Source organism: Pagrus major, chromosome 17, assembly GCF_040436345.1.
Source record: "Pagrus major chromosome 17, Pma_NU_1.0".
NCBI classification, from domain to species: Eukaryota; Metazoa; Chordata; class Actinopteri; order Spariformes; family Sparidae; genus Pagrus; species Pagrus major.
Window position 1 is genome coordinate 14,390,770 of NC_133231.1, and position 26,473 is coordinate 14,417,242.

General features: G+C 42.7%; 1 protein-coding gene across 1 annotated transcript in view; it reads right to left on the minus strand.

Annotated features, from left to right (window-relative positions):
- Positions 1-26,473, minus strand: part of ptprub (protein tyrosine phosphatase receptor type Ub) — a 174,350-nt gene that overhangs the window by 10,666 nt on the left and 137,211 nt on the right. Inside the window, exons 14-25 of the mRNA XM_073486118.1 lie at positions 26,219-26,357; positions 24,792-24,946; positions 23,997-24,184; positions 15,660-15,732; positions 15,475-15,551; positions 9,824-9,860; positions 8,847-8,944; positions 6,101-6,217; positions 5,083-5,237; positions 4,126-4,261; positions 3,270-3,419; positions 670-984 (exon numbers count right to left, since the gene is read on the minus strand). Coding sequence (XP_073342219.1) covers positions 670-984; positions 3,270-3,419; positions 4,126-4,261; positions 5,083-5,237; positions 6,101-6,217; positions 8,847-8,944; positions 9,824-9,860; positions 15,475-15,551; positions 15,660-15,732; positions 23,997-24,184; positions 24,792-24,946; positions 26,219-26,357 — 1,640 coding nt within the window. The remainder of the gene's footprint in view (positions 1-669; positions 985-3,269; positions 3,420-4,125; positions 4,262-5,082; positions 5,238-6,100; positions 6,218-8,846; positions 8,945-9,823; positions 9,861-15,474; positions 15,552-15,659; positions 15,733-23,996; positions 24,185-24,791; positions 24,947-26,218; positions 26,358-26,473) is intronic.

Genomic DNA, 26,473 nt, shown 5'->3' on the forward strand with positions numbered 1-26,473 from the left:
AGGATCTATTGCCGCCCTTTAAATCCCTCTTCAGTATGGCACCTGATTGTCTAGTAGAGCCCTTAAGTCCTTATTTACCAGCTCAAGTGCTGCAGTTGGAGCTCCGGCTAAAGCCAAGGCTTTAAAATCTCCTTTTAAAAATGAATTTATGGCATATTCTACTGTATATTCAACTGAATCTTGAACTTGAATCTTGTATTACATTTCTACTCATTATTACAGCTATTATTACAAGTGGTAAAGAAAGAACAGGGAATATTGTAGTACAGAGAAAGCCATATGCTGATGAGAAAAAGTGGGACGCCAACAAAAAGAACCCTGAGATGTGGCTGGAGGGTGAAGCAAGCCTATTCTCCAGAGATGTAACTTGAGGAGGGGAAGGAAAAACTGGGGCGGGTGTTATCTAGTCATGCCTTGAGATCAATGTGGTCAGGGATCAAAGCCCAGCAAAATGGCATGAAGGAACTAATCCCAAGCAAAGTAAGATACAGAAAGAGTGAAGGAAAAGTCTCAAGTAAAGTTCAGATAACCCCGAGACTGAAAGTAAAAACTAGTACAGCAAACAGCTCTTGTTTGAGTGAACTCAAGCATTTTTGCTGCGTCTCTCTTTCCTCGTAGCGTCCAGGAAATCGATGGCAATAAAACAGTATATAACACTTTTGACCTTACCCAGGCAGAGTTGGACTGGTTGAGTTGGTTGAGCATGACCACGGCCGTGCAGCCGTAGTCAAAGACCAGCCTCCAAAAGTCCGCCGTGGTGCCCGGCAGCGGGTGAGGGGTCACAATAAAAGCAGCCTGCCGGTGGAAACTGTCAGCGAGAGCAGCGTTGACATAGTTGTTGCTCTCCCCTTCTGTCGTAACCAGGAAGGCCAGGGCGCGATCGGGCGGCAGGACGTCCATGCTGCGGTTCTTCTCTCGGTTCCTGGGCAACAAAGCAATGCTGCACTCTTCCACATCCAGGTGGGGGGTCACAGAGTTGAGCGTCTGCAAATGGAAATGTTAAAAGAGGTGAGATGAAAGCGAAGAGAATGTTTAAACGGTGGGAAGACGTGAGGAGTGGTGAGACACAGCAGAGGAGTCAAAGACGTTAGGGAGGAGGAGGAGGAGGAAAGAGAAGTGAATCAGATGGAAGGAGGGAGGACTGGGACGCAGAGGATGCCAAGAATAATAATGTAAAATGAAAACATCTTTAATATTCCGAACACCAAGTTGACAAACCGATTTAAGAGAATAAACGATATATTAGGCCATGAAGTTTATATTTGAATAATGAAGTCTAAATTATATCTCAAAAGGAAATACCGCATACCAATTTCCTTTGATGAACTCTCTGTTCATTTGTCCGTAATTACATTAGGCAATGTGAAAAAAATATATTTGGATCATTAATACAGGGCATCAATAATAGATCTGTGACTTGCTGATCTCAGTGCTACCGGTTGGCTGTTTGCCTTCTGCAGGATGACAGAGTAAAAGGCAAACAGAGAGCTCATTGGGGCGGTGGAGAGGCTTTCAACGACAATGTCAGACGGATAAGTTTACAAGATCAAAGCGAGGCTTGTAACATTTGGCTTTATGAAGAACCAACAGTTTGTAATCATAGTGTCGCACCTACAGTACAATTCCCTAATTCTGAGCAATGCATCTGTCATAATTCCTATAAGGATAAAAACCGTATGAAATTAAAGGCAGAGCGTGAGTCTTTTTCAGAATCACTTTGAAATGCTAAACCTGGAATCAATGTGGCTGCTGCAGCAGAGGGAGGTGGGTGAGGCAGGTAAAGCATGTGGGAACACAGCTGGCTCTCCTCTCTCCTAATCACCATCTAATAAAATGTTCTGGATCCGCATTCCTACAAACCAGGTAGAGGATTTAAGTGACAGTGATGCCGAATCAAAAAAAGCGAAAGGAAGCCAACAGCATCCTGCACAACTAGACACGCATTTATAGATACATACATGCAACGTGCACACAAGGAAACACGTCCATTAGTCTGCTCCTCTCTGCACTCTCTGCTGTTGATGTCTGTGCTATGAAGTACATCATTTCCACAACAGAGGAGATACACTCATAGTGTATCGTTTGTCTGAATACCAAACAGGCTGTTTTAACCTCAATGGGCGGGTGTCAAGTACACAACAGTATACATGCAACACAAACGTCCAGATATGATACTCGTACAGTCACTTGTACATGTGACTGTATCACCATCCAATGACAACCGTTAGCTTTAAAAGGATCAATTTGCAAGATATGGCCAGAATTTTAGTTAAACGAAATTCAACAAATGAACTAACATTATCAGCAGATTGTGAAGAAACTGTCTGTTTACAGTCTGTGTGCTGTGTTACAGAATTGTCTACTGAAGTTAGCATGCTAACCAGTTAGCCCCGGCCCACCCTGTCTCATAATACCCCTTTGTACTGGCAAAAAGCGACATCTAACACTTGTCTGACGGCCCCAACACGTTCAGCTGGGAGAGTTACAAGCTGCGAGATCACTACATAATGGATTAAAGAGAATGAGATTGAGAGGAGGCCGATTCTTACATGTTGCACCTTTAAGTACACAAAATAAACCCACAAAATTTTAAGAAAGGGGATATTTTTTCACCAATTTTCCAAAAATACAACAATGTGAAAATAGCCCGGCAATACACACTGTTTTTTCTGCAGATGCCCGACTCTCTCTCTCAGCTGCAGCATCATGCCTCTCCTGTCCCTGTCTAGCGTGTCTTCTCATCCCCTGAGTCCTAGTCTTGGTCAGAGCCACTATAAAATGGCCTCTGTACTCTATCCACTGTTTTCAAACTGGTGTCTATGGTCTCAGAGGCTGTCTGCTCCAAGGTTACCTGAGCTACTAGCATTTCTTACAAATTGCTCCTTTAAATCATCAGCAACTACGACTATTACTCCTGCATTATTATACGTAACAGTAGTAGCAGGAAGTAGGTATGTGCAAAAGGAATGAAAGTATGTCCGTGCTGTTATTTGTAGTATTAATAGTCCTGGCTGGTAGAACTGATATTATATTGTTGTGACTAAAAGTAACTGAAGTTGTAGAAGTGCTTCTAGGATCCATTAAGGTAAATGAAAGAGTTTTGTTGATATTTAATGAATTGCATTATAAATGCAAATTACAGTGTGTGGGCTGTGTAATTGACAATGTTTGCATGTTCCAGGATTTAATAGCTGCATATTAGAACAAAATTAAACTGTGCTTAGAACTTGATGGAGGTCACGCCGCTGCCGTCCAGCACAAACACTGACCTGAAACTCCTCCCGCAGCTGAGAGGAATTACTCTGAGAATCCACTCGCAGCATCTCTTTGTAAGTGACCGCAAACTCGTTCACCAAGATGGCCGTCTCGCCGCACAAGCAGGCCTCCAGAATGGCGTCGTGGATGAAGATATACTGCTCCTGAAATCACAACAGGTAACACAATTGAGTTCTGTGCGTTGGTCTCGGTTGACACACGGGAGAGTGTGTTATTCAGCTGCAAACACCTAAACAGTCATTACAAAGGAGGCAGCCTGTGACAGATGCCGGAACATATGTAGATGTAAATAAACAATCAAACAATATGAAGAATGGAAGAGCTTTCTCATAACCTGCCTCGTTCTGAATTAAACATGTGCTATAATGTTGGAGGTGTATCAAAGCTGTTGGAGAATAAATAAACACATCTAAGTAAACAAACACATGCGGTGTGCATTTAATCAGAGCACCCCTGCAAATAACTACAAATGTAATAAACAACCAAGTCAATGTCAGATTTACATAATAAGGGGTGAATATGTAAATTATCTTCACATCTAAAGAACAGCACGTGCCTGCGCAGCACACTGCGAGACAATGTGAGTCTTTTCTCTGAAACTATTGCAATGACCTTTACCTAAGTCCCAGAGGGGGAGTACCATGATAATACACCCCCCCCCCCTCGCTCTTTGAATTTCCAAACAACAGGAGGGAAAAACAAATGTTTAAAACCTGACTCTCCTGAAGTTTTCCAGCAGAGAGAGAGGTTACCGTATTGTGACCAGGGATGTAACCTCCTGAATATGTGCGAGACAAATTGACTTCGTTTGAATGTGAAGCAGCTTCCTGGCTGTGCAGGTGACCTGACCTCTGTCTGGATCATGTTGATGCGGCGAGAGCAGAGGGTTTTGACACAGTTGTAGATGTCCACCACGCCTTCACACTCGGCCATGTCCAACATGACATCCAGCACGATGTAGCAGCCGGTGCGGCCCGCCCCCACACTGCCACACAAAGGACATGTTTCATCAATCAGGCGTGTCTTAAAGCATTGAATGAAGACACTTTCCAGTTAGTAAAAATGTTTACACGAGAGTATGTCTGCTCAGAAGCACAAGTTGTGAGCACTTCATGATTTAAAAGTGACGGAGAAGTGCTAAACGTACAAGGCAGGGGTCATTCAACCAGCTATCACTAGCGTTAGCGGGCAAACAAGCAAGCTAGGCCACAACTACCTTACTGCCAATATGCAAGGTATTATTACACTATTTTCTTATAAGCAAAGTGGCATGAAATTATTGAAAATCTTGTTTTGTCATTTTGGCTGCATTATATTTTGGCTGCGCTTCCTTTAATTGGCACGACTGTGAGGCTTTTTTTAAATCTGAATTAATGGACTAAAAAAGGTACAAAAAAAGTAAAACACACAAAAAAGGTAAAACACTTTATTAATTGAAGGAGCCTCTACTAATGGTTTTCAAAATCTTGATTAATAAGAGTTAGGTTTGCATGACTATTCTTAAGGTCCTTAGGTCTCCCAAAAGAGAATATTATATCTTACTAATAAATAAAAAATACCTCCGTGAACCAAAAATGAAAAACTTAGGGGGTAGGAGCTTCTGGGACTCAAATTTAGCTGGTTTTGACTCCCCGACGAAGGCTTGATGCCTCAACGCTTAAGAGTTTGTTTTTTTAACAGGTCTAACATGACCACGCTGTCACAATGAAGGAATTTTAATATTTTAATAGTTTAAAAGAGATTTTCTTTTATTTCATTTGGTTTTACAGCACTACAGGTTACAACAGTTGCTAAGCATCACATTACCTGCAGTGGACCACCACAGGGCCAGCGTCAGGGGGTGTAGAGGCTTTCACTCTTCTTATAAAGGCCAACAGTCCAGTGGCGTGATAGGGCACCCCGTGCTCGGGCCAGGATGTAAAGTGGAACTGACGCACCTCATGCTTGGTTGAGTATCCTCTCTGTCACCAGAAACAGTGCACATTAACATTACATGTAAAACACAACATTTACGTGGCCTGCATCCTCACCAAAGTAGCCCACAGGCCCTGTTTCAACCGAGACATGCTCCCATCCATTCAGAGACATTCCCCTCCGTGATAGATGTGACAGATTTTTCGGTTCAGCGTGAGGACAACCCGGACATTATTTACGTGGGGTGTTAGGTCTTCTAGGACAGTTAGGCCTCTGGGCATCACATGCTAGCAGCAGCTGCCGTGTGACAGACACGCAGAGAGGAATTACTGAGGCTCTCGGAGCTCAGGGAGAGCTGGGAGGTCTCTCCTCTCTACTGGGAGGCTGCTGCAGTCACACAGCAATTTCTCCCTCTGTACAGAGATGACAAAGTAAAGCGACGCAGAGCAAAGATTTGTCGAAGACAGAAATCCAAAAAAAGAAAGGAAAAGAGCTATGAAAAACAAGCTGTCACCAGCTCCTAAATTCATGCCGATTTGAATAAGCAGCAGCGCGTGCCCATGGAGAGCGACTGTGACAGTGTGATGATAATGTTGTGTTTGTGCCACTGTCACCACGGCACTGTTCTGAGCCCTTCCAGTGGGAGATCCCCTGGGAGATTGACAGGATGGAGGCCATCAGGGGCAAAACAGTGTAACAGCTATGTTTGAAAGACGGCAGGGGCATTCACATATCTGCTGGTGTTAATTCCTTTCAATTTAACACGTGGCCCTCAAACCAATCAGCTGTAAATCCCGTCAAGTATCTAATCCCCTCTGTTAATGTTCTACTTCTAATTTCAGGAATATTACAACAAGAATTAACAGAAGCAAAAGACGGCAGGCAAAACGTAAGTCTTGGATAAACTTACCCTCTCCAAGGCAAAGGTGCGAACTGTGTATTCAGCCAGTGTCTCCGTCTTAAGCAGAGTGATTTTGATGTCGCCGTACATCTCGCTGTCATCAGGCCAGTATTTACAGCATTTCACCTATTAAAGGAAAGTGAAGCGACAGAGCTGAACCTCATGTTGACATTCTTGGAAAATGTTCCAGCATAAATGCAGATGGTGTTACATGAATAAATCTGTTTGAAAGAGTCTTGCGAAGGTTGAGTTTTTTTTTTCTCCAGTACAAACAACAACATTCGATTTCATTTCAACCTATTTTTTCCACAACACATTCTAAAATGTCATTATAGTGAGGTCAACATACATCGTAAAGCATCCAGCCTTCCACAAAATGTTATATTTCTCTCACAAGAAATTATTTTCTTTGTGATACAATATGATCCGGTGGACTCTAAAATGGCTTCAACCATGTCCTCATTCGAAATATCTCAGGCTCAAAGTACCCAATCCAAACATCTTCCAGCGCCTCACTGTGAAGGAGCACTTTCTCTAAATCTCTTCCAGAGGAATACCTTATAAATGGCTTCATATCTAAGGAAAAACGCCCAATGAATTACTTCCATGAAATGTGATGCCAGTCATTCTCTTCTATTAAATAATGCTGTTTGGGTATTTAAGGCTGCTACATTGTGAACTTAAAGCTTCCCTCCAGTCAAAAATGTGATTTTTGCTCTTGTACTGACAAGATGATGAGTCAAGCACAAACTAAAACTGTTGAACAAAGGTCACTAGATTTGCTTGTGATTGAGCAGAGTGACAGATTGCAGGTTAAAGTTAAGACTTATCAGATCAAATGTCACCTCTCGGCCTTCCTTTGGCCAGTTTCAGATTTCTATGGAAGTCTTCTCCATCATATCATCATAAGATCAGCGCAAATGCATAGTAAGATACCGTCATAAAAAATATATATGACAGTAGGGGTGTCACGATATACTGATACTGACAAAAAACGTGATATGGTCATGTCGCTAGCACACATATGATGCTATCGTTTAAACAATACAGCGCCTCTTAAATCATTTCTGTTTCTTTCCGTTCTTGCTTAACAGAAGTGGTCGAAATGCACCTCAACACTGATTGGCACCCGCCACAAAATGGATAAAAGAAGAAGAAGAACACACAGTTACTAGCTAGCTACTACCACAGTGTGGTGGCAGATGAAAATTGGACACTACAGTCACCCGAAAAAAGCCAGCTCGCCAGTGTGGAAGTTTTTTGGAAACCGTAAACAATTAATTTTAACGACAGCATTATTCTTAAAAAGTTCTATATATATATATATATTGCAATAATACTGTTATTGTGAATTCTAATCATACAGTGAACATATGATAGCTTGACTGCCTGATATCACACAAATAATTTTAGCAAATTATTCGACGGCTAAAGAAATAAAATATTACTAGAATAATAAAAATATGAAGTACTTCATTTGCTGGAACAGAGAAATATTGGTGTGATATGTAACAAGTTCAGAACGTACAGAGGTTGCACTTCACATTGTGTGAAGGAACAAAAACATGCTGTTCCTCTGCAGATACTTCATCTCAGAGGGCAAAGAAAAGAAAAGCACGATGATCACATAATGGTGGGAAGCATAATGAACGGGAGGGCAGCAATCTTTTTCACCAACACCAGGCACAAAGGAGATTTTTTTTTTAATTTAATGGAGGTGTTATTTGGATTCAGCCACACAGACCGGTCCTCGTTTGCTGAGTGTTCCCAGAATTGTTAGATGGAGAACCAAATTGGTTGTGGAGCTGCTGCTAGAAAAATGGTGTCATTTTAACCATCCACTGAGGTAATACATTTCTCTTGCCTGGACGGAGAAGGATGGGGTGCTTAGAGCAGAATTCATATACTACGGGTATTTATGTGAGGTGGAAAATAACAGTACTACAGCGTAGCCATTAAACCTGTGTAGTCATGCTGTGTCTATACAAGGACAGAAGTCGTAGATATGTGGCTCAGGAGACATTTTTATGCATCACAGGTATTTTATAGCACATTTTATGGACTCTATAATCATTACAGTCAAGATGTGAATTTCTATAAAACACCATCGCAATTTCATGATGTTTTCAAAACAGACAAATCAGAGATAATCTGAGTAACAATCCCTTAGAATGCACGTATTTGACGACTTTGTGTGAACTTGCTGGTTTTGATGTTTTTTGATATTCAGTTGCCACCCAGAGAATATTGAACACAAGGTTAAAGGAACAGTTTCACATTTTGCTCATGTGTTTCATCTCAGATCTGCTGGTAGGTAGGTTTTATTACTGTATCTGCACAGAGCTAGCTGTTTCCAGTCTTTGTGCTAAGCTAACAGACTGCTTGCTGAAGCTTCTTAGAGGCTGTTTACACCTGGTACAGACAATATTCACACGGTGGCCATGGTTAGTGAACAGACATGAGAGTGGTATCGATCTCCTCCTCTAACTTTCAGCAGTGTGCCAAAATGTTGAACTACTCCTTTAACGTTTTAAGTCAGGGTCTCTACTGCAAAAGCAGCTTGCGATTTGTGGTGTGACATAAATGCAGGACAGCTTCACCAAAATGATCAGCTTTTAGGCTGCTGTTTGTATGCACAGCAAGGCCCTGTGAGGTCCATACTTATCAAACACATAAAAGCCTGTTCCCTTGTGATGATTGTGGGGTGTCTCTGAGCACTGGGTGATGACAAGGGGGGTGGGGGCACATCTCTTACCCTGCCGACCTCCACCAGCTTGGTGATCATGACGATGCTGAAACAATTTTCCTGCCAAACCATCCTCCAAAAATCATACAGAGTCTCCTGCTTGGGTCCTGGTGGGAAGAAATAACAGAGAAAAAGACATAAAAACACCACAATCACAGCCTGACCCTAAATAATAGTGTTTTTGCTGTGAAATCTTGTATTATCGTGACCTAAGTGTCCTTCCTCAGACTGCTAAAGGTTCGTCAATGAAGTTATTGGGAATTCCAGGCAGAAGGGAAGGGGTGACGGGTGACAAAACAACAGCAGCAGCTGATGATGAAAGCCGGGTGGACCATCACTCACTCATTGTCATCCGAGGAGGAGACGTTTAGGAGGCGAGAGACAACTTTAAAACGAGGATCACGTAGGGAAGAAATGCTCAGAGAGACAAAAACACTGCTGACGTTTTTTTTTTTCTTTCTTGCAAGTTTCATCTCTGCGTCTCTGTAATGGAGGGGCGGGGGGGGGGCTTGGTGCAAGATAAGCACATGAGCAGACCTTGAGTGACTTTGTGATGGGCGCACCCTAGAAACCGACACTCCTCGTGGGGTTTAGACGCAGCGGAGGGAAATTTTGAACGCAGGCACATGCTGAGTCTGACTGTCCATCAGACGGCGACTTTGTATTAGCGCCACGGAGGGTGAACTAAAGGTTCTCTCTCCAACAACGAGCACACCGGTGCACATGTCACCAGGAATAAAAAGCTATAATTAGAGCGCTTAATCATTAACCTGTTCCAAAGATTAATTTGGTGACATCACTAGCGCAGCCTTCACGGGTTGGTAGTCGCACAATCTACCAGAGAGATGGTTTTGGCGAGGGACTGTACATGAGTAGGCTCATTGGCTGGATCATCTTCAATTTATTACACCGCCACAAACGATACTCGCCAGCCTGCATGCGCGCACACACACACATAAACACTATAGCCTTGCTGGGACACTCACCCTGAGTGGCGATGAAGTGGTTGGATCGATGGTAGCCCTGAAAGAGAGAAGAGGAATGACATGCTGAGTAAGCCATCTGCGCCTCAGGCACAGCTGTATGGGAGGGTGTCGCTCTGTCTCACCCTTTTCCTCCCCTTCGTCCCTGCAATTCTGCTCTCCTACTGACCCACTCTCTGCTACTTTGAATTGCATTTCCTGTATAATTTTCCAGCGCTGTCTGACCTACTGCAGTCCTCCTTGCCCTCAGAGAGAGTCTGGAGCAGTGGAGGCACCACACAGTAAATACTGGGTTTTGACAAACTGCTGATTAATCTCTACAAAAGTAGTTCCAACAGTGAGTTGGACTAGCTGACTGAACAGTGACTGAATCCCAGTGACAGTTTGACAAGCTGCTGTACCATAAAAACAAATCAGTTTTCACTCAAGATGCAATATGTACTCTACTCCACTCAAGTCAAATGAGTGGAAGAATATCTCACACAGGTTTCACATAAAAGCATGATAGCATCACTAACATAAATAGTTTGCAAGGCAGACTCTGACATGTACAGTGAAGTATACTGAGATCCTTCATATCAAAGGAGGTGGCGGCCTTTGATATAGATGACAGACATTTTCCTATGGTGGGCATGAGGTGAATATGAATGAACGATGAGATGTCATTTCAAAGCCTTGAGGGGAACAAACATGACAAAGACCACCTGAAGGACTTTAAAGCATGAACACTTTAAGGAAGAGCAAACTGTTCAAAGGAAGTCCTCCTAAAAATAAGCACTGCTTATCTAACCTCTTCAGGGTGAAGGAGACAGCTGTTTCCGAGACACAGCCCTTTGAAAACATCCCCACATGGATGTTGTGGCTAACGGTTTATTGTCATTTTGAGAGGAGCAGCTGGAAGGAAAACTGATGCCCCAATTACCTCTCGTGACTGTGTGGAGCGGAGAAGGCAGGTCAGGACTAATCGGAATAAACGCCCGAGCCCACCAGCTCTCATCCAATCAGCATGATGGAGCAATCCATGTTGATAACAGGTTTTTTTAATCTTTTTGCAGAGGGCATCTTACGAATATGTCGAGTCTGACCACGTTGCATCCAGTCAGATATTTGGGGACATGTTTGAAATGGTGATGGATGACCGGTGCTGTGCTGCCCTGCTATCCACAATTCCTCTGGCCCTCGCAGAACACTATCAGCATGACTGTTACCTCTCCTCTACTTAAGACGGTCGCCATAGCAACTAAACTTCCTGAGTCTTGGCCACTTATGAGAACTAACAAAGGCGGCAGGGTCCTCTATCCGGGGAGGACACATCTCCTTGTGTTCATTTAAAATCATTAGCTAAAAGGGCATGTTTTGTAGTTTGTTTGGGTTTTTTTTTCAAATGTGCACAAACCTGAAACAGGCTGACCTTTGAGCATTTGTGGATAGAGGATAGTGGATAAAGAGAACAGGGAAGGGGTAATAGAAGAAGGGGGAAAAAAGAGTAAAAATAGAGCGATGGCAGGCAGAAGAACGAGCAGTGAAGTACTTACTTCCCTGTTAATCCGAATCTACAGGGTCCAAGGTCGAGGAAGTGGGGAGGGGAGTAGAAAAAGAAGACATATAGGCTAGTTAATGAGAGAAGCGTTTGGTAAGTAGGAATTATGGTCACAGACAGGTGGGAAGAGGTGTGTGTGTGTGTGTGTGTGTGTGTGTGTGTGTGTGTGTGTGTGTGTGTGTGTGTGTGTGTATTTATGTAAGTACAGCAGGACTGGAGCACTCAATTCTGAAGGGAATTTAAAACCAAAGTCCATTGTGTTTTCATTTACTCTAATCTATCGGTTTTGGTTTTTCAAGTGCACACACTTCTTCTTTACGGTTAAATTGGCGTTAGGGATTTTTCTATTTAAAGAAAGTAGAGCAGAGAGAAACCCTGCCGTTGCTCACACATTATGTTGCTAATTGGAAAACGAGGCTGTCTCAATGTTTTAAAAATATGGCTATAATCTTTGCATTTCACTGCATGTTGCACTGCAGCAGCGTAGGAGGGACACGCCGCATGACCACGGCTTGTTTTTGTGTCTATGACAAGCATCTTTCAAAAAAGAGTAACAATGTAATGTAAGTGCTTATTCTTTAGGTTTCTAATATTAACTCCAGTACTCCAGCGATTTCGATCTGCGCTCCGAGAGAACCAATCACAATGGTTGTTTACAATAACTTCCAAGTAGAGAACCCCTGCCTCACGTAGCTTACATAGCTGTTATTTCCAAGTGTCTCATTCATCTAAAATGCAGGTTTGACGCTTGCATAGCTCATAAATAACAACACCTTCACTAATTTACTTAGTGACAGTGATGGATGATGGCTGGCTATTCTTATTCTCATTATTGATTTACTTTAAATGAATAGTACCTGTAGTGGGAAAATACTGCAGAGTACCTTAAAAAATACCTGTAAAATATTATATAGAAGCATATCATGCATATGTAACTCACGAGGGGGCAGAGGGTTGGCCGGCAGTTGTATCAGGGATGTATCAAACGGCAGTTATCTACCCAGAAGTGAAGCCTGTTGTTAGCGCGATGTCTTATGATGGACAGATAAAAAAAAAAAGATCTAAATCTTTTTTATTGCATGCATTCTTCTTCCTTCTTCCTCCACAAAAACCTGCCGCGTACATCACCCACCATGCAACTTGACTGTGTGGTTGATGCTTCAGGTGTGTTGTGCTCGTAGCGGCCAATGTAGCAGGAGCCCCACGAAACTTAAATGAGGAGTGGGATTCAGAGGTCTGGTAAACTCATTTCTGTCGAACATCCACAACACTAGATTTTTTGATCTTCAAACTTGTAGTCTTCAGCCCCAACCAATGCTGCCTCAAGTGACGTCATTAGACTTCACACAGCTCCCTCTGGTTCCATAAAAGGCTTTATACTTTTTCACACGTGGCAAGTGTACTGCTCAAAACTTGAAAACAGACTTTGATGTGTAAAATCAGCGGTTTCTCTTTGTCTCAGTAATATTAAATGTGGAATGTCTAATTGCCCATCGTACTGTGCTGGGATTGGCGAGTACTAGTTGCTTCAACATGTCCTTGTGAGTGAATGCTAGCACTGAGCATGAGTACAGCCAACTGTGCTATGAGAGTGAGTCTCTAGGTATCGACAGTCGGGAGTATCTTAGGGACTAAGCTGTGTTTGTGGGACTAAGGTTAAACACAGGAACTTTTTCCAGTTTTCAGTCACAGTTTGGTTTGGTTCAGTCGACAAAATTACTCAGGTTACCTTCACACAGGTGTAAATATTCACATTGGCTAGTCCACACTCGGTGCAAATAGCAATGCTGGCTTCATAAACCTGGATACAAATAGCATCTAGCTACTAAATATTCACGACTTACTGAGCAAAAGTCCAAATGTAAGGTAAATGTGTCATTTATTCATATAGATATATGGATTCAAATTTAAAAGAGCAAAAGTCTGACTGGTGCCTTCAAATACGTTCTAACTATACCAGAAAACTGTGTATCATCATGTGTGCACCGATATAAGGTAAGAAGTTGATTGAGAAGAGTTTTCAGGACCTTTAAATTAAGAAACAAAGTGAAGTGCTACTTTTATTTTTACATTAGGCACATTGAGACAAACTAATTACCAGTATGACAGTGTGTCTTTGTGTGTGTATGTGTGTGTTTGTGTGTGTGTGCGTGTGTGTGTGTGACGAAACTGACAGAACAGCGACACAAAGAAGTCCATTTAGAGAAATATGCCACAACCAAAGGTCAAGAACATCATCATTTCTAACATTCAATATAAGTGGGTATTTTTGCTGAAACATGCTCTGTGCTGTGTAGCAGTGGCACTTCACCTTGCTGCTTTAAAAATTCCCCACAGTCTCAGGTATGTGACATATGGTTTTAGACCCTCTGGTGGGAAGAATACACACACAAGAGTCCATTGTTGATAAAAAGCTGTTTTTTTCGCTGTCGACTTTCTCTGACTGTGGTCTCCTGTGCCGTCTCTCGTCTGTGTGCATTTGGATGGTGTCCACCCTCACTCCTCGTCTACTGTCTCTGATTGTCTGTGTGTGTGTTTTTTGATTGAGTGGCCATTCTACACCTGTCAGTAGAAGCAGACGAAGATGTAAATTGGCAACAGCCATGGACTGATTTGCAACAGGAGCAGGAAGTTGTCAGACGTATGCAAAGGTCTGCACCTCTTCAAGCATCATCACACACTCAGGCATCAAGCGACAGAGAAAGACGAAGCGGAGAGATCGCCGTTTCACACCTCTGTTTTGAAAGTGAGAAATGTTTCAGAGGGAGGAAAAACTTTTCCATTTAACCTCGGGTGAAATAATCACAGGCTGTCCAAAATATGCTTTGCTGTTGCTAAATAGTTACTATTCACCTCACTGGGTCGGCCTTGTCAGGGACTAACATCACTGACTCTGACACTGTAGTGGCTGCTGAGTGGTGTTTTCCCTCTAATGCCTGCACCTCTGTGCCCTAAACGCTAATGGAGACCCTCACAATAACTACAGTCCTAACAGCAGGCCAGGTTTTTAATGCCCTCTTGTTGTAATGAACTCTCTAAAAGCATCTCACCACTGCCCGTTCTCTACAGAGAAATAAAAGAGCGGAAAAAAAGACCTGCAGTGTCCAGTGTTTTTTTGATGAGACAATTGGGCGTAAAGGAGAAAACTGCCTAAACGCAAGCCAACTTAAGCTCCTAGTAATTCTCTCTCACTGAAAAATAGTATCTCTATTTAGTATTAAGTATATTTTAAACATATTCTTTATGAAGATTAAGACAGACGCAGGATCTTTCGACCTCTTATCAGCCTCAAGTAGGACTGGGAGTATCAGCTTGCCTCAACTTCTCGCAGAGTGCCGTATTTACTTTACAGTAGAGAGACGTACAAAATAAATCTTGTGAGATAAAGAAATCATATCAGATTGCCAGACTTCCCTTGACGTAACTCAAATGAATAGCAACAACTGAGGACTGAGACAGCAAATTCACAGGGGAGCCAAAATACAAGCTTCTATCGACAGCGTATCTGGTAGTAAAACTGTATTTTTCTTTCAGAATCGGGTTTGATTTCTTTTCGCTAATAACCCCACTGCTGCCAGCTAAACGTGCACAGCCTCCCGTAGTTTTAATGAATGGGAACACGTATGAATGAGACCGTGTGAGACACATTAGCAACATATACATGTATTTTGTATGATCAGTGAGAATGTTACTGTGACGCTGCATGTGTGGCAGACAGTTTGTGGGTGAACAGTGGAAAGGATCATCTCCCCCCAGCCCATCCGGAGATTGGATAACATCAATCATGTCTATTTAATTTAGGGGGATTTGTGGCATCTTACAGAAAGGTTCGTCTCCCCTGCAAGGCATTAAATGCATTCATTCCACTCTGTTTTAATAAAAGTGATAGCAGACTAAGTCTGGGTCAGGGATTCAGTGCAGCAACTGACAACCATGGCATCTGGCAATACACCAATAGGAAGAGTGTTTGATTGGATGAAAGCCTCCAGGTGAAAGTGGGCCAGCAGACTGGTGAGCTTACAGGAATGAGAGAGATGGACTGTGGCTTTGCAGGGTGTGAGTCACTATCTGTATCCCATGTCGAACAGAGGCAGAAAAACAGGATTAGACTTACATCAATGTAGTTAGCGTTAATGTAGTCTGAGTTGGGGTCTCCCAGGAGAGGGTGGAGCTTGACTCTGTGGCGGTCGTCTGAGACGGAGCGGAATAAAAGAGCAAAAGCATGTTGAAAACGTGCCATTTTCCACAATATTTCCTGTTGTTTTTTCAAACAGGATGAAATGAGTTGTGACGACTTACATCCCAGCAAGGTGTCGTGCCTGCCTTTGGTCTTGTCCTTCTTCTTTGTGCAGTCCCAGCCGTCGAAGAAACTCTGCAGAGATCAAGAGACAATTGTTGCAGATTTCAGAAACAGGGACCATTCAAATACCCCAGATAAACACAAATCAAAGCTTCAACAAAGCTTTTGTTTTATGTGTGATGAGGACAATTGTGTTTCACGGTTCACATGATCACATCTCTCAAGCACAGCCAAGGAAATTAAGAGCTATTGTGCACCACAGAAAGGTTTGGTGTTTTATGCTCCTATGTTATTAAACAAAACAGCACCATGACTATCATATGCTGTTTGTCTGACCCCGGAGCACTCGTGAGTCATGGACCGCCAGTTTCAGATAATTCTTCTAAAACCCTCTGTGCCGTACAGTCAGAACCCTGTGGCTAAATTTCTACTAGGTTAAAATTCAGTGTACACCCTCAATGAGAGCACAAAGTGATAACATAAATGCATCAAGATAATCGGTGAATTAAATGTGATCACAGCAGAGACTCAATTGGTGTTACATCACATTGACCATTGAACAAACAGCTATTATCCAATAATAGCTTAGCAACCATAACCAGGTACGGCAGATCTGTCAAACTGTGTACAAGGTGTTGTACGTGGTCCTGTAGTCAGAGCAATACTCATTGTTCAAATTAATAGAAGTGAGGTGTCTTTTTTATCCTAAACAAATGCAGAGAGAGCAAAAATGTTGTGAGTGCATTAAACAGTGTGATGACTGCTGGGTACAGTTGTGGACGCTGGTTGTGGATGTAATCAGAGTCCAGGCTACAGTAGCAGCTCTGTCCCAGTCAACAGTTCACACTCCAGCACCCTCAGCATTTGTCATTCGTCATCTTTAAAGCCATTTCTCTGTTTGAAGTGAAATCACTGTTTAAAACAGTGTGATCTTACATTTTTATCTTATTGTTCTTACAATACTCGTACTACCTAGCTTTACTCCGCAAGATCACAAGAATCTTCAACTAGTCAGGATACTAGACTCTTTGCCTGGGATATGCAGCTCTAGCCTCAGTCTTTTAGCACAATGTAGCCATCAGGATATTAAAGATTTGTTTTTCTTTTAAATGGAGTTTCTGTTGGAAACATTAAAAAGTTAGCCTGAGACTCCGTTTTCAACCAACTCCCGGAGCTGGAGGAAAAAAGGGCTGTCTAAAGGACAAAAGCGGGACAAGCACCACTGCCTCCAGCTATAAAGATCTTGATCCTTGTTTTGGAAGTGCGTTTAAGAGAGATGTAACTCATTTTTAAAACTTTCTTCTATTTCAAACACAACTGTTTGCAAGATGCATGGCAATGGGGTAATATATCTATGTGTGGCTATGAAAGATTATAATGTAATAGGGTAAAACAAAATAAACTTTGTTTTAGTGCCGTACTGTACCACCAGACTACAGAGCAGCTTCTTTCCTCAGGCTGTCAGAACCTCAAGTCATCCTCAGGACTCCGCAATCAAAAACAGAATAAAAAAATAATGTAGAAAATATCAAATTCACCAATGACAGTCGTATTGTCTATCATATAGACGTATCATAAAAAATGTATGAAACTCCAGTAGTCAAACTGTCCTGTTATCATTGTAAATTGTGCTGTGTAAGAAAAACAATACAAAAAATTGCAATGCTCTTGTGTTAGGTATGATCTGAGATGAATGAGAGGAAATAATGTTGTCATTATATACTATATTACAGTACACTAACCACGGTATGATGAGATGCCTCTCAATTAGCGTGAAGGCAGAAGCTGTCTACCACCTGCTCAGTGGATGGCTGCTCAGCCGTATTACAACGCATCATACTCATCCACACATCTCCTCATTCCCCATGATCCACCTGTCTGCATGGATGCACTGGAGAGTGCTTACTCTCACACGTCGTTATAAGCCACTTTTGATCGTCCACTGCAGGGCCAAATTAAGTCTGCAAACAGCCCCTTCAGATCCATGACGCACACATCCATACCAGTCTGCCCCCTGTGGTTTTCAGCCACTGGGGGAATTTGGTGAAACTCTGCCCAAGTCTGCATGCTGAGCAGGGGATTACAACGCAGTTCCCCCCACAGAGAGCCAAGAACCAGCCAAATCCTGGCGGGGATTACACCCTCCTTCGCAATTTTTCCTCATCTTTCCATGTGCTCTCTCTCAAGGTCTGACTCTCTCTGAATCGCTTGTTCTCTTCATCTCCTTCCACCTGTCTTTATCACTTCTCTCCCTGTCCACCTCTTGATTCCTGTTCTTCCTCCATCGTTTATATTTTTGACACTAGACCTCTGAGCTCTCTTTGTCTCTCTGCACACACCAGCCCTCTGTAAGCAGGGAGAGGAACTGGCAGAGTACTGAAGTGGAGGTAAGAGAACAACACAGACCCATGGGAAGATTGATTAGAAAGCTTCATTGGCAGGGGTCATAGGGGTGGCTTGGTTAAGAGGATCACATCAAAATGAGTCAAATGAGATGAAGGAAATGATGACAGTCAGGTACAGTCTTGAAGCATTGACGCTATCACACTAGACACTAAAACACACTAGATTTCATTATGTGCATTGTTTGTTTCCCATCAATAACGAGGCAACGGTGATCACACGGCACTCTGCAATTTCCCTTTCAGGATCACTCAATAACTGTGACGCCACCTCGCTTTGACCTGCTCCCTCCCTAATAATCTCTAAAATGCCGAAAACAGTGATGAGATTCATAATCCCACCACATTCAGTCAAAATCCAATCAGAGATGTCAGAGATAAACATAAATTTAGTGAGAATTTAGTCGGATATTCTGGTCAAAAAATGAATAAACAGGAAGCCCAATTCATGTAACCAAAAAGGTATCATGAGGCAACTGTTGTTTTTTTTAAAGTAAGTGAGGTAACTCAGTAGCCACCGCTGCAACCAAACTTTGAATCCATCATCCTTGCTAACCTCAGCCTCAAGGTACAAAGTGGTACAATGAAAGTTTGGAGGTCTCCAGTAAAGCTCTGCTGTTGTTTACTCGTAAGTTTCTGCAGTGGGAATATGACTGTAGTGACAGCAGCTGCCACACATACAAGCCCCTTTACAACTCCCTGTAAATTCTTGATCAGTGTTTTTACAGAACACGGGTATTCTTCGGGGAAATAAAAACCTATACCTGCCAGGGGAGTGTAATATGATACTCCTCATCATTTTCCTTCATAATGGAGAGAGACACTCCATCAAAACACATACTCTAGCACAGTGAGAAAAATATAACAAAGAGGCGTGTATTGATTTTTTGAGTGGAGTGTGTTTTGCCCGTGAGGGACAGTTTAATGAGTCTACAAGCAGAGTTCCAGAAGGGGGAACCGTGAACCAGAGACAAAAAGATGTTTTCTCTTTTTCATGAATGCCAAAGGCTGAGGATGACCGGAATGGACCTCTCCCCAGGGTGTGATCTCAACTCTCAGCCACAATCATTCCACTAGGGAGAGGTATTCAGAGATCTGGGCCTTTCATTATGTACCCTGAAACCTACAAGCAGGATACCAGCCACTGCAACAACGAGAGAGGGAGATGCAATGTTCTGGAAAACAAACATGTTTGTCCATAAAGTTCAATTCAGGACTAAAATCCTGTGGTGCAATGGTGCCAAAACAAACTAAAAGTTAAGCAGTTATTTTCCAAGTAAACTACACAAGCAACCACAAACAACAGTGGTGGCGCAGGCAGATACTAATCATAGTTTTTAGAGTTTAGTGTAAACCCACCGTGACATCACCCATTATTTGGAGATAACTGTTTTTTGAAGCCTCAAGCTTGTCATTTTGGCCATCGCCATCTTGGTTTTATGAGCAGAAGTGACCATATAATTAGTCCTAACCCTAAAACTTAACCCTAACTCTTAAGGCTTGGAAAGGATACTGATACTGATTGGACCTGACTGCAAACCCGAGAACATGCTGTGGCAATGACCCGTCAATCAGAAGGTAGCCACGCCCTAAAGCAAAACTCAATAGCAAACAGTTTACTAAGGTCATTTACTCATAAGCTTACATAAAATCTGACTCCTTTTTGAAACCAGTGGAGTCACCCACTCTTGGCTATTAGAAAGAGTGCAAGTTTAAGGCACTTCCACATTGGCCTCAGGGCGCAAAGCTCCATCCATATTTTATACAGTCAATGTGGTACAATTTTATTTTACAAAAATGTTGTGGTAAGTAGGTGAAAGGTACCAAGCAATGTGCTTGACATTTTCTTTTAATTACCCCCAAATTATAACAATAATTAACTCAAAATGTATTGAAAACTACCCCAATATTATTCGATAATAATATCGTGCTATTATCAAATACGCAGTGAATAAAAAGCTGCTAATTTCTTAAATATATTTCCAGGAAACTTCCAACTGGATTCTGCTTAACTTCTGCTGATCATGCCATTTTAACGTCAAACTAGTTTCTGTTTAACTTCCCCTCAGCAGGCCACTAAACTGAAGTGAGTTGTTACAGCTTAATTTCTGGAAAGTAACAGAATATTAAATTGTGTTGGGGTCAATTTTAATCCATTTTGAGGTAATTACTGTGGTACTATGGGTGGTTAGAAATTTCAAATACGTGACTTGTTACTTAACAGCTACCTACCATGACATCTGCAGAACTGTAAAATGAAGTGTATCAGTGCTCTGAATTAGTGGTAATTCCCTTTTGTAGGAATACAGAGGCACTAAGACTTATTGACTGCTAGACTGCAGGGACTCTAATTTGATTCCAGATCAGAGGACGAGCAGGATCATGATGGAGCATCATCAGAGGATCCCAACTCCTAAGAACATCTGAGATATCGCCCAAACAGCACCTAGTGGTCTCCAAGGTTAAGAGAACCCTATGCTTTACTGTCTGATGGTTACCTTCATGAATTATAGAGCATTTATGTTGCACCATATATTGCACTGGGAGCTAAACACTAACATTGTTACTGAGAGGAGGTTATTTGGAGGTTACAGGGCAGAGGAGCCAAGAGCTCTCTTTTCTCACATTTCTCCCTCTCTACCCTTTCATCTTTCCTCCCTTCCCACTCAACCCTTCAAGACTCCTCCTTCCTCTCTTTGCTACCCTACAATCTGTTAGCAGTGGGCAGGGGACTCACGAGCTAGAGCACCTCCAGAGACGTTTAACCTCATCAGGCCTGCCGTCATGACAGAGGTCTTCTTTGGGCCCAAATGAGGATGATTTATTCATAGGCACAGCAACAGTGTGATCCAGATGCCTTTTTAACCCTGCTAATTAATTTCAGTGGGTTGTGCGGAGGGCGCATGGATGATGTCAGAAGAGGATTGATGGCCTCCCACACTCTCCCAAGACCCGTTCTAACTAACGTGGCCTCTCTAAAGTAGCAGTTATCCACAACATGTACTAATTACACATGATCCTTCTCGATACCAACGGCCAATAAAGATACTCGAGCTACATACTTTTTAGGCACTTCATCACAATCTCAGTCACAGTCACCTCGCTAACACCAAACCCTTGGTTGTGTCTTGTTTTGCCAACTGGTGAGAGAAAAAATCCAATGCCTGCAATGTAGATGCTCAACTCACAGCTATGACTTTGAGTGTATAGGCTTTGCAGCACTCCACACTCACTCAGTGGGCTGTCACCAGCACTGGATGTCTGGACTATGTCTGTGACTTGTTCTTATATGTTCCTTTCCTGTACATCCCTATTTTGTGCCTAGACTGCAAATCCGTTTTCTTTGGGGAAAATAAGCTTGATCACTCACTCAGCAGTTCCCATGACATATTCTGGAGGTTGTCTTTTCAAAATCCACCAAGAGCTTTAGCAATTTTCAGTGACATGTCAGCTTTCTATTTCAGGTTTAAAGGTGATCCACTTCTCTGTAGTCAGGACGACCAGAAAATCTCTTGCGAGGCTTGACATCAGTTTCTTCCACCACGGGCACCTCTAACTAGTGTACAGTCCTCTAGTCTGACTCACCAGATGTAGACTGTTTCTATAAAGCCTGCCATGAGCTAACTATATTGGTATGCCCCCCGCTATCTGGGTGCTTCTGTTTCAAAATCTTTGTCTCTACAAGAAACACACAACATCAGAGCTAGCAACCAACACACTGAGAATGCCAAATTACCATAACACTAACCTATAAATTATATAAATTATTATAATACAAACATTACAAGCTTAAACAGGCTAGCAGCAGTTACATTTTCTTTTACAGGGACTTAGCCTTGTTTATGCATGTAAAACAGTTCCCCTTGACACTATTTTGAACGGGCAACGTTGCTGCACCCACGGCTGTGCACCGCCCAGGAGACTGTGGTTGGTTCAGAGAAATGCAAATGCGCCAGAGTGTTTATTTCCCCTACCAGAATGAGAATTGGTGCAGCCAGTTCTTCTCCAGCGCTAAAACAGCACTGCGGAGAAAGATGTGGCCATACGAGACCTTCCTTCCAGTCAAACACTTCCTGCAGCACAGAAGGTTTGACTTTAAGGTTAAGGAGTTCCTCAAACTAGTCCTTCTGCCTCCGAACGATAAAGGTCAACCACTACTGCTGAGGAAAGCCTGCCGCTGACCTGCCCTCCTCCCTGGAGCACCAAGTGCTGTTGCTTCATCAGGAACAATGCCTTTACTTTTTTAAGTGCTACACCAGCAGCCTTTTTAACTTGCCAGTTTCCTCCACTGTTTTTGGAGTGCCAAGGTTAACCAGGCATGGAAGCACATCAGTGTAGCCATTGTACTGCACTGTACGGTGAAGAGGGAGCTAACCCACAAAGCACTGCTTTGTCTTTTATCTTTTCTACAACCTCCCCTATGGCAACATGCTCGGAGCTGAAAATGAAAGAATGAGATCATGGATACAAGAGGAGAAGAAAATAAGCTCTCTTTTCCACATAGTAGTTGGCCTCAGTTGGGCAAAGAGCTCAACACATTTGGGGGAACTTGGTGTGCTCCACTTCTTCACAAAGAGTAAAGCTCTTGGCAACTGGTAAAGAAGCCCCAAGGTCAAAGCTTTACAGGTATACTGGAAAAGTGGATTGAGAGGAGACCTCAGGATAGAGCTGGGACATGTTCGAGGGGTGATACCTTCCAGATGCCTCCAGCACCTACAAGACGAAGAAACTTTCTGCTGTGACCTTCATGGATGAAAGATATGGATTTTTTTCCAGACAACACCAATGGCTGCTTCTCTTGGCTGATACTGATGGGATAATGTCACATTTCTGTAGTTCATAACCTGTTATTCATGCAAACTTGAGGGTAAGAAAGGCTTAGATGTAGTGAGCAAAGACAGATGATTTTTTCTTCATCGCTGCCGTCGTCAATTTGGATTAATATTATCAGCTCTATTTAATGGCTGTAATTTCAACATAGGCTGATACTATGCTCCAAAACAGTTAGGGTTAGGCAGGGGGATGGATGGATGGATGGATGGATGGATGGATGGATGGATGGATGGATGGATGGATGGATGGATGGATGGATGGATAGATGGACGTACTGCAGGCTTTTGGTTTAATTATTGATTTAATGATTTAACAAGTTAGCCTCTGTGTAAGTAACAATGAAGTCCCTGTTATTTGAAAAAACATAGCCAGCAGTTTTAAATGAAGACAGTGACCTTGTGCATATTGAGGAAAAACAGGCAGGGCTGCTTTACGTTTAAATACCTCTCACTATATCTCAATGACACTTCTTAGGTGTTCTACTTCCCTGCTACACTGGTTTCTGCATGACACTTGTTTTCCCACAGATACTACACAGCACACTATACACAGCACTCTTCACAGGAAGTGGAATACATGCAGGAAACAATTCTCCTCTCGTGGGAACTGAGTTGCCATAACATCACTGACAACCTTGGTAGGGAAATAAACAAAACTCCCAATAAGATACATAAACATGACGGTAACTAGACCACTTTCTGATGGCAGCATGACAATGAAAGTAAAGGGGAAAAGCCTCCGACTGTGACACTGGGTTATGTACATCACTGCAGTTTGAGTATTCTTGCCTTTAGTTCTCTTACTGCCTGATGTTGTGATTAGAAATGAATGGACCAATCATAATCATGCTGTTCAATTCACAGTGAAGGTTGGTCATTTAAGAATCAAATCACAGCGAAAATACAGACATTTTACACAGTGTTCTTTAGAATAAAGCAGCTCTGCAATCCCTCTTTTATAACCCCACCACTTGACACTCGTGCTCCAGCAGTAATACTTTGTTGATGTTCACTTTATTTTGTCAGAGTGAAAGAGTAATAGCTGTCCATGTTGTCTTACATTGTCAGAGTGTAAGAGAGGAGTGTAATAGAGCCCTCTCACCTCATATTCCTGTTTAAAGCCGTAGCCCTCGGCAGTTTTCATTTGGTTGATGTGCTGGAGAAGGTCAGCCACACGGACGGCAGGGTGGAGCTGCCCTGTGTGGTAGGGGGAGCCTTTGCGTCCACACTGGTGCCTCGGGGAGCCTCCCAGCAGGCTGCTGGCCTCGTTCACTGAGCTACGAGCGTCGCCTGCGCCAGAAACATATTTCAGTGTGAGTCCAGCTGAAAAATTCACGCGCAAGACAAGTTTTATAACATTTGCGTGTACTGCACATACAGTAAAGTGTATCTTACAGGGGTGCCACTCTGATAAGATTTGTCTATCTTCATAATAGATCTTATGTAGATGTGACAGCGGGTTTGTCTCGGGTGACTTGTGAAGCAGACAAAGATCTATACAAGAGTCAACACATTTGTCTTTCCCTCTCTGTGAGACTGACAATATCGGAAAGAAGATCAAGATGAAATGTCCTGAAAAGAATCACAAATCATTCAAATCACATTTCATTCAAATATGTGACTCCACTGCACTTCTCCCCTTTTTTCTTGCGGGTTTGTGAGATTCTTTGTGTACAAACCGCAGGCAGTAAATCGCTGAGGGTACCAAAGAGTATTTTTCACACAGGATGACATCTTTCTTTCAGAATGGTTGAGACATTTATGGAGGGAATGAGCGACGGTCAACAAGATTACAAAGTGAGGAACGATGCGAGTGAAGTTTGAAATTGCATTGTGTAGTGGTGGTAAGCTGCGAGGTCTGTGTACACTATGTTGAGTCTTTGTGCGCTTGTCTTACTGCGTGTGCCGCAGGTGTGTGCATCCATGAAGGAAAGGGCCATTCTTTCATCCTCCTGTAGGGTGCTCTGGTCTGTGAAACTGCGCTCCATGGAGCCCATATGGCTCTTCTCCTGTCGGTAGGTAATGGGCGTCTTATTCATGTTCACTGGTTTCCTATTCATGGATAAAGAGGGGGATTGCAATACAGGAGAGATTGAGATAGAGAGAGACAGAGACAGAGAGAGGGAGACAAATAAAATGTCGTTTAGTATGGAATAATATGGAGAAATAAAAAAATAAAACAGTGAGAAAAGAGGTGTATACACGCACCAACTGCCTTATTGTTTTCCCTCAACAACTTATGACTGACAGCCAGAGCACAAGCATGTATATGATGGATCACAAAAGGATGGAAAAGCAAAGAGGTGGAGTCACTTACGGATAGTAAGAGTAGTAGTCCCTTCTGGCAAGAGTGCAGGAGGAGGAGGAAAAAAAAATCAAGAGAAAGAAGAGATGTAAGATGAAAGCAATGTCAGCTGAGGGCAGAATGCATTGATTACAGTGAAAATGAGAACCGTCCTCTCATGAGCTTGGCGGTGCAGGTGGCCATATGACACATGCGAACGCACCGAGCAGGTGCTGACAGACCAAACCAAAGCGAGGCAGAAAAACACACGTTTCCTCCTATCGAATATGTCTCAGTGTTACACTTCAAGGACCAGACCACAAGGTTTCCTGTCACAGCAAATTTGGCGATCAATTCTCTAAAAGCAAACTTCACGGTGGCTTAGCAGAGGAACCCAGGCTAATGTGCAGAGAAGTGGTGACTTTCAAAATCAACATTATTCAATATTAGGCTGGACGCTGTGTCAGCCATTTAATAATGATTGCCGGAGCAGTGAGTAACTTCCCATTTGGCATAGCAGGCTCTTTAGATTTCAATAAATCTTATTTAAGTAAGGCAGGTTAAGCCTTATTTGAGACTTGAACTACAGCTGCTGCTAAATAAATGCAGGAAAAGAGGTGTGGATGCTGTACTGTAGACCTGTGGGATCATTGGCTAATAATCTCTAAAAGCACACCTTTTCCCTCCCAATTACCATTTCATTTAAGGGTCAGGCCTCTGCTTGGGGGTGCGTAATTAAGTGGCTAATTGAATTGCATCCGCCTCTAATTAAATACTTCACACTCAGATAAGCTCTGCAGATGAGAGTTGTTTGGTTCCTCTGGTGCACCATGACAGAATGAAAACAATGCAGCTCTGGCTGTTGGTCCGGCGTCTTCCCCAAACAAGCATGACCTTTCATGAAAGTTCAGCAAGTATAAAAAACTGATTACTGAACTGTTCCAAAACAAAAAATAAAGGGAAAAACAATGCGAGAGATGTGGTGCGATTGTGCATTATAAGGCATGTTTGGTGCTCAACGCTTATCAGCAGACGTTTACCCTTTCTTGATGATGATGATGACGGCGCCCAGCAGAAGGATAAGGACCACCAGGCCTCCGGCACACACCCCGAGGATCAGACCCATCTCCTCCGAGTGCTGGGACACCTCCAGAGCCTTGCGGTGATCTTTGCAGGCCGCTAGAAGCAAGAAAGACAGAGGCAACATTGAACAGGCACAATGCAAACAGGGAACATAAAGGAATGAGGTTGAAAAGTGTCAATGATTCACAAGAAAGTGTGAGGCAAAGAGTGTG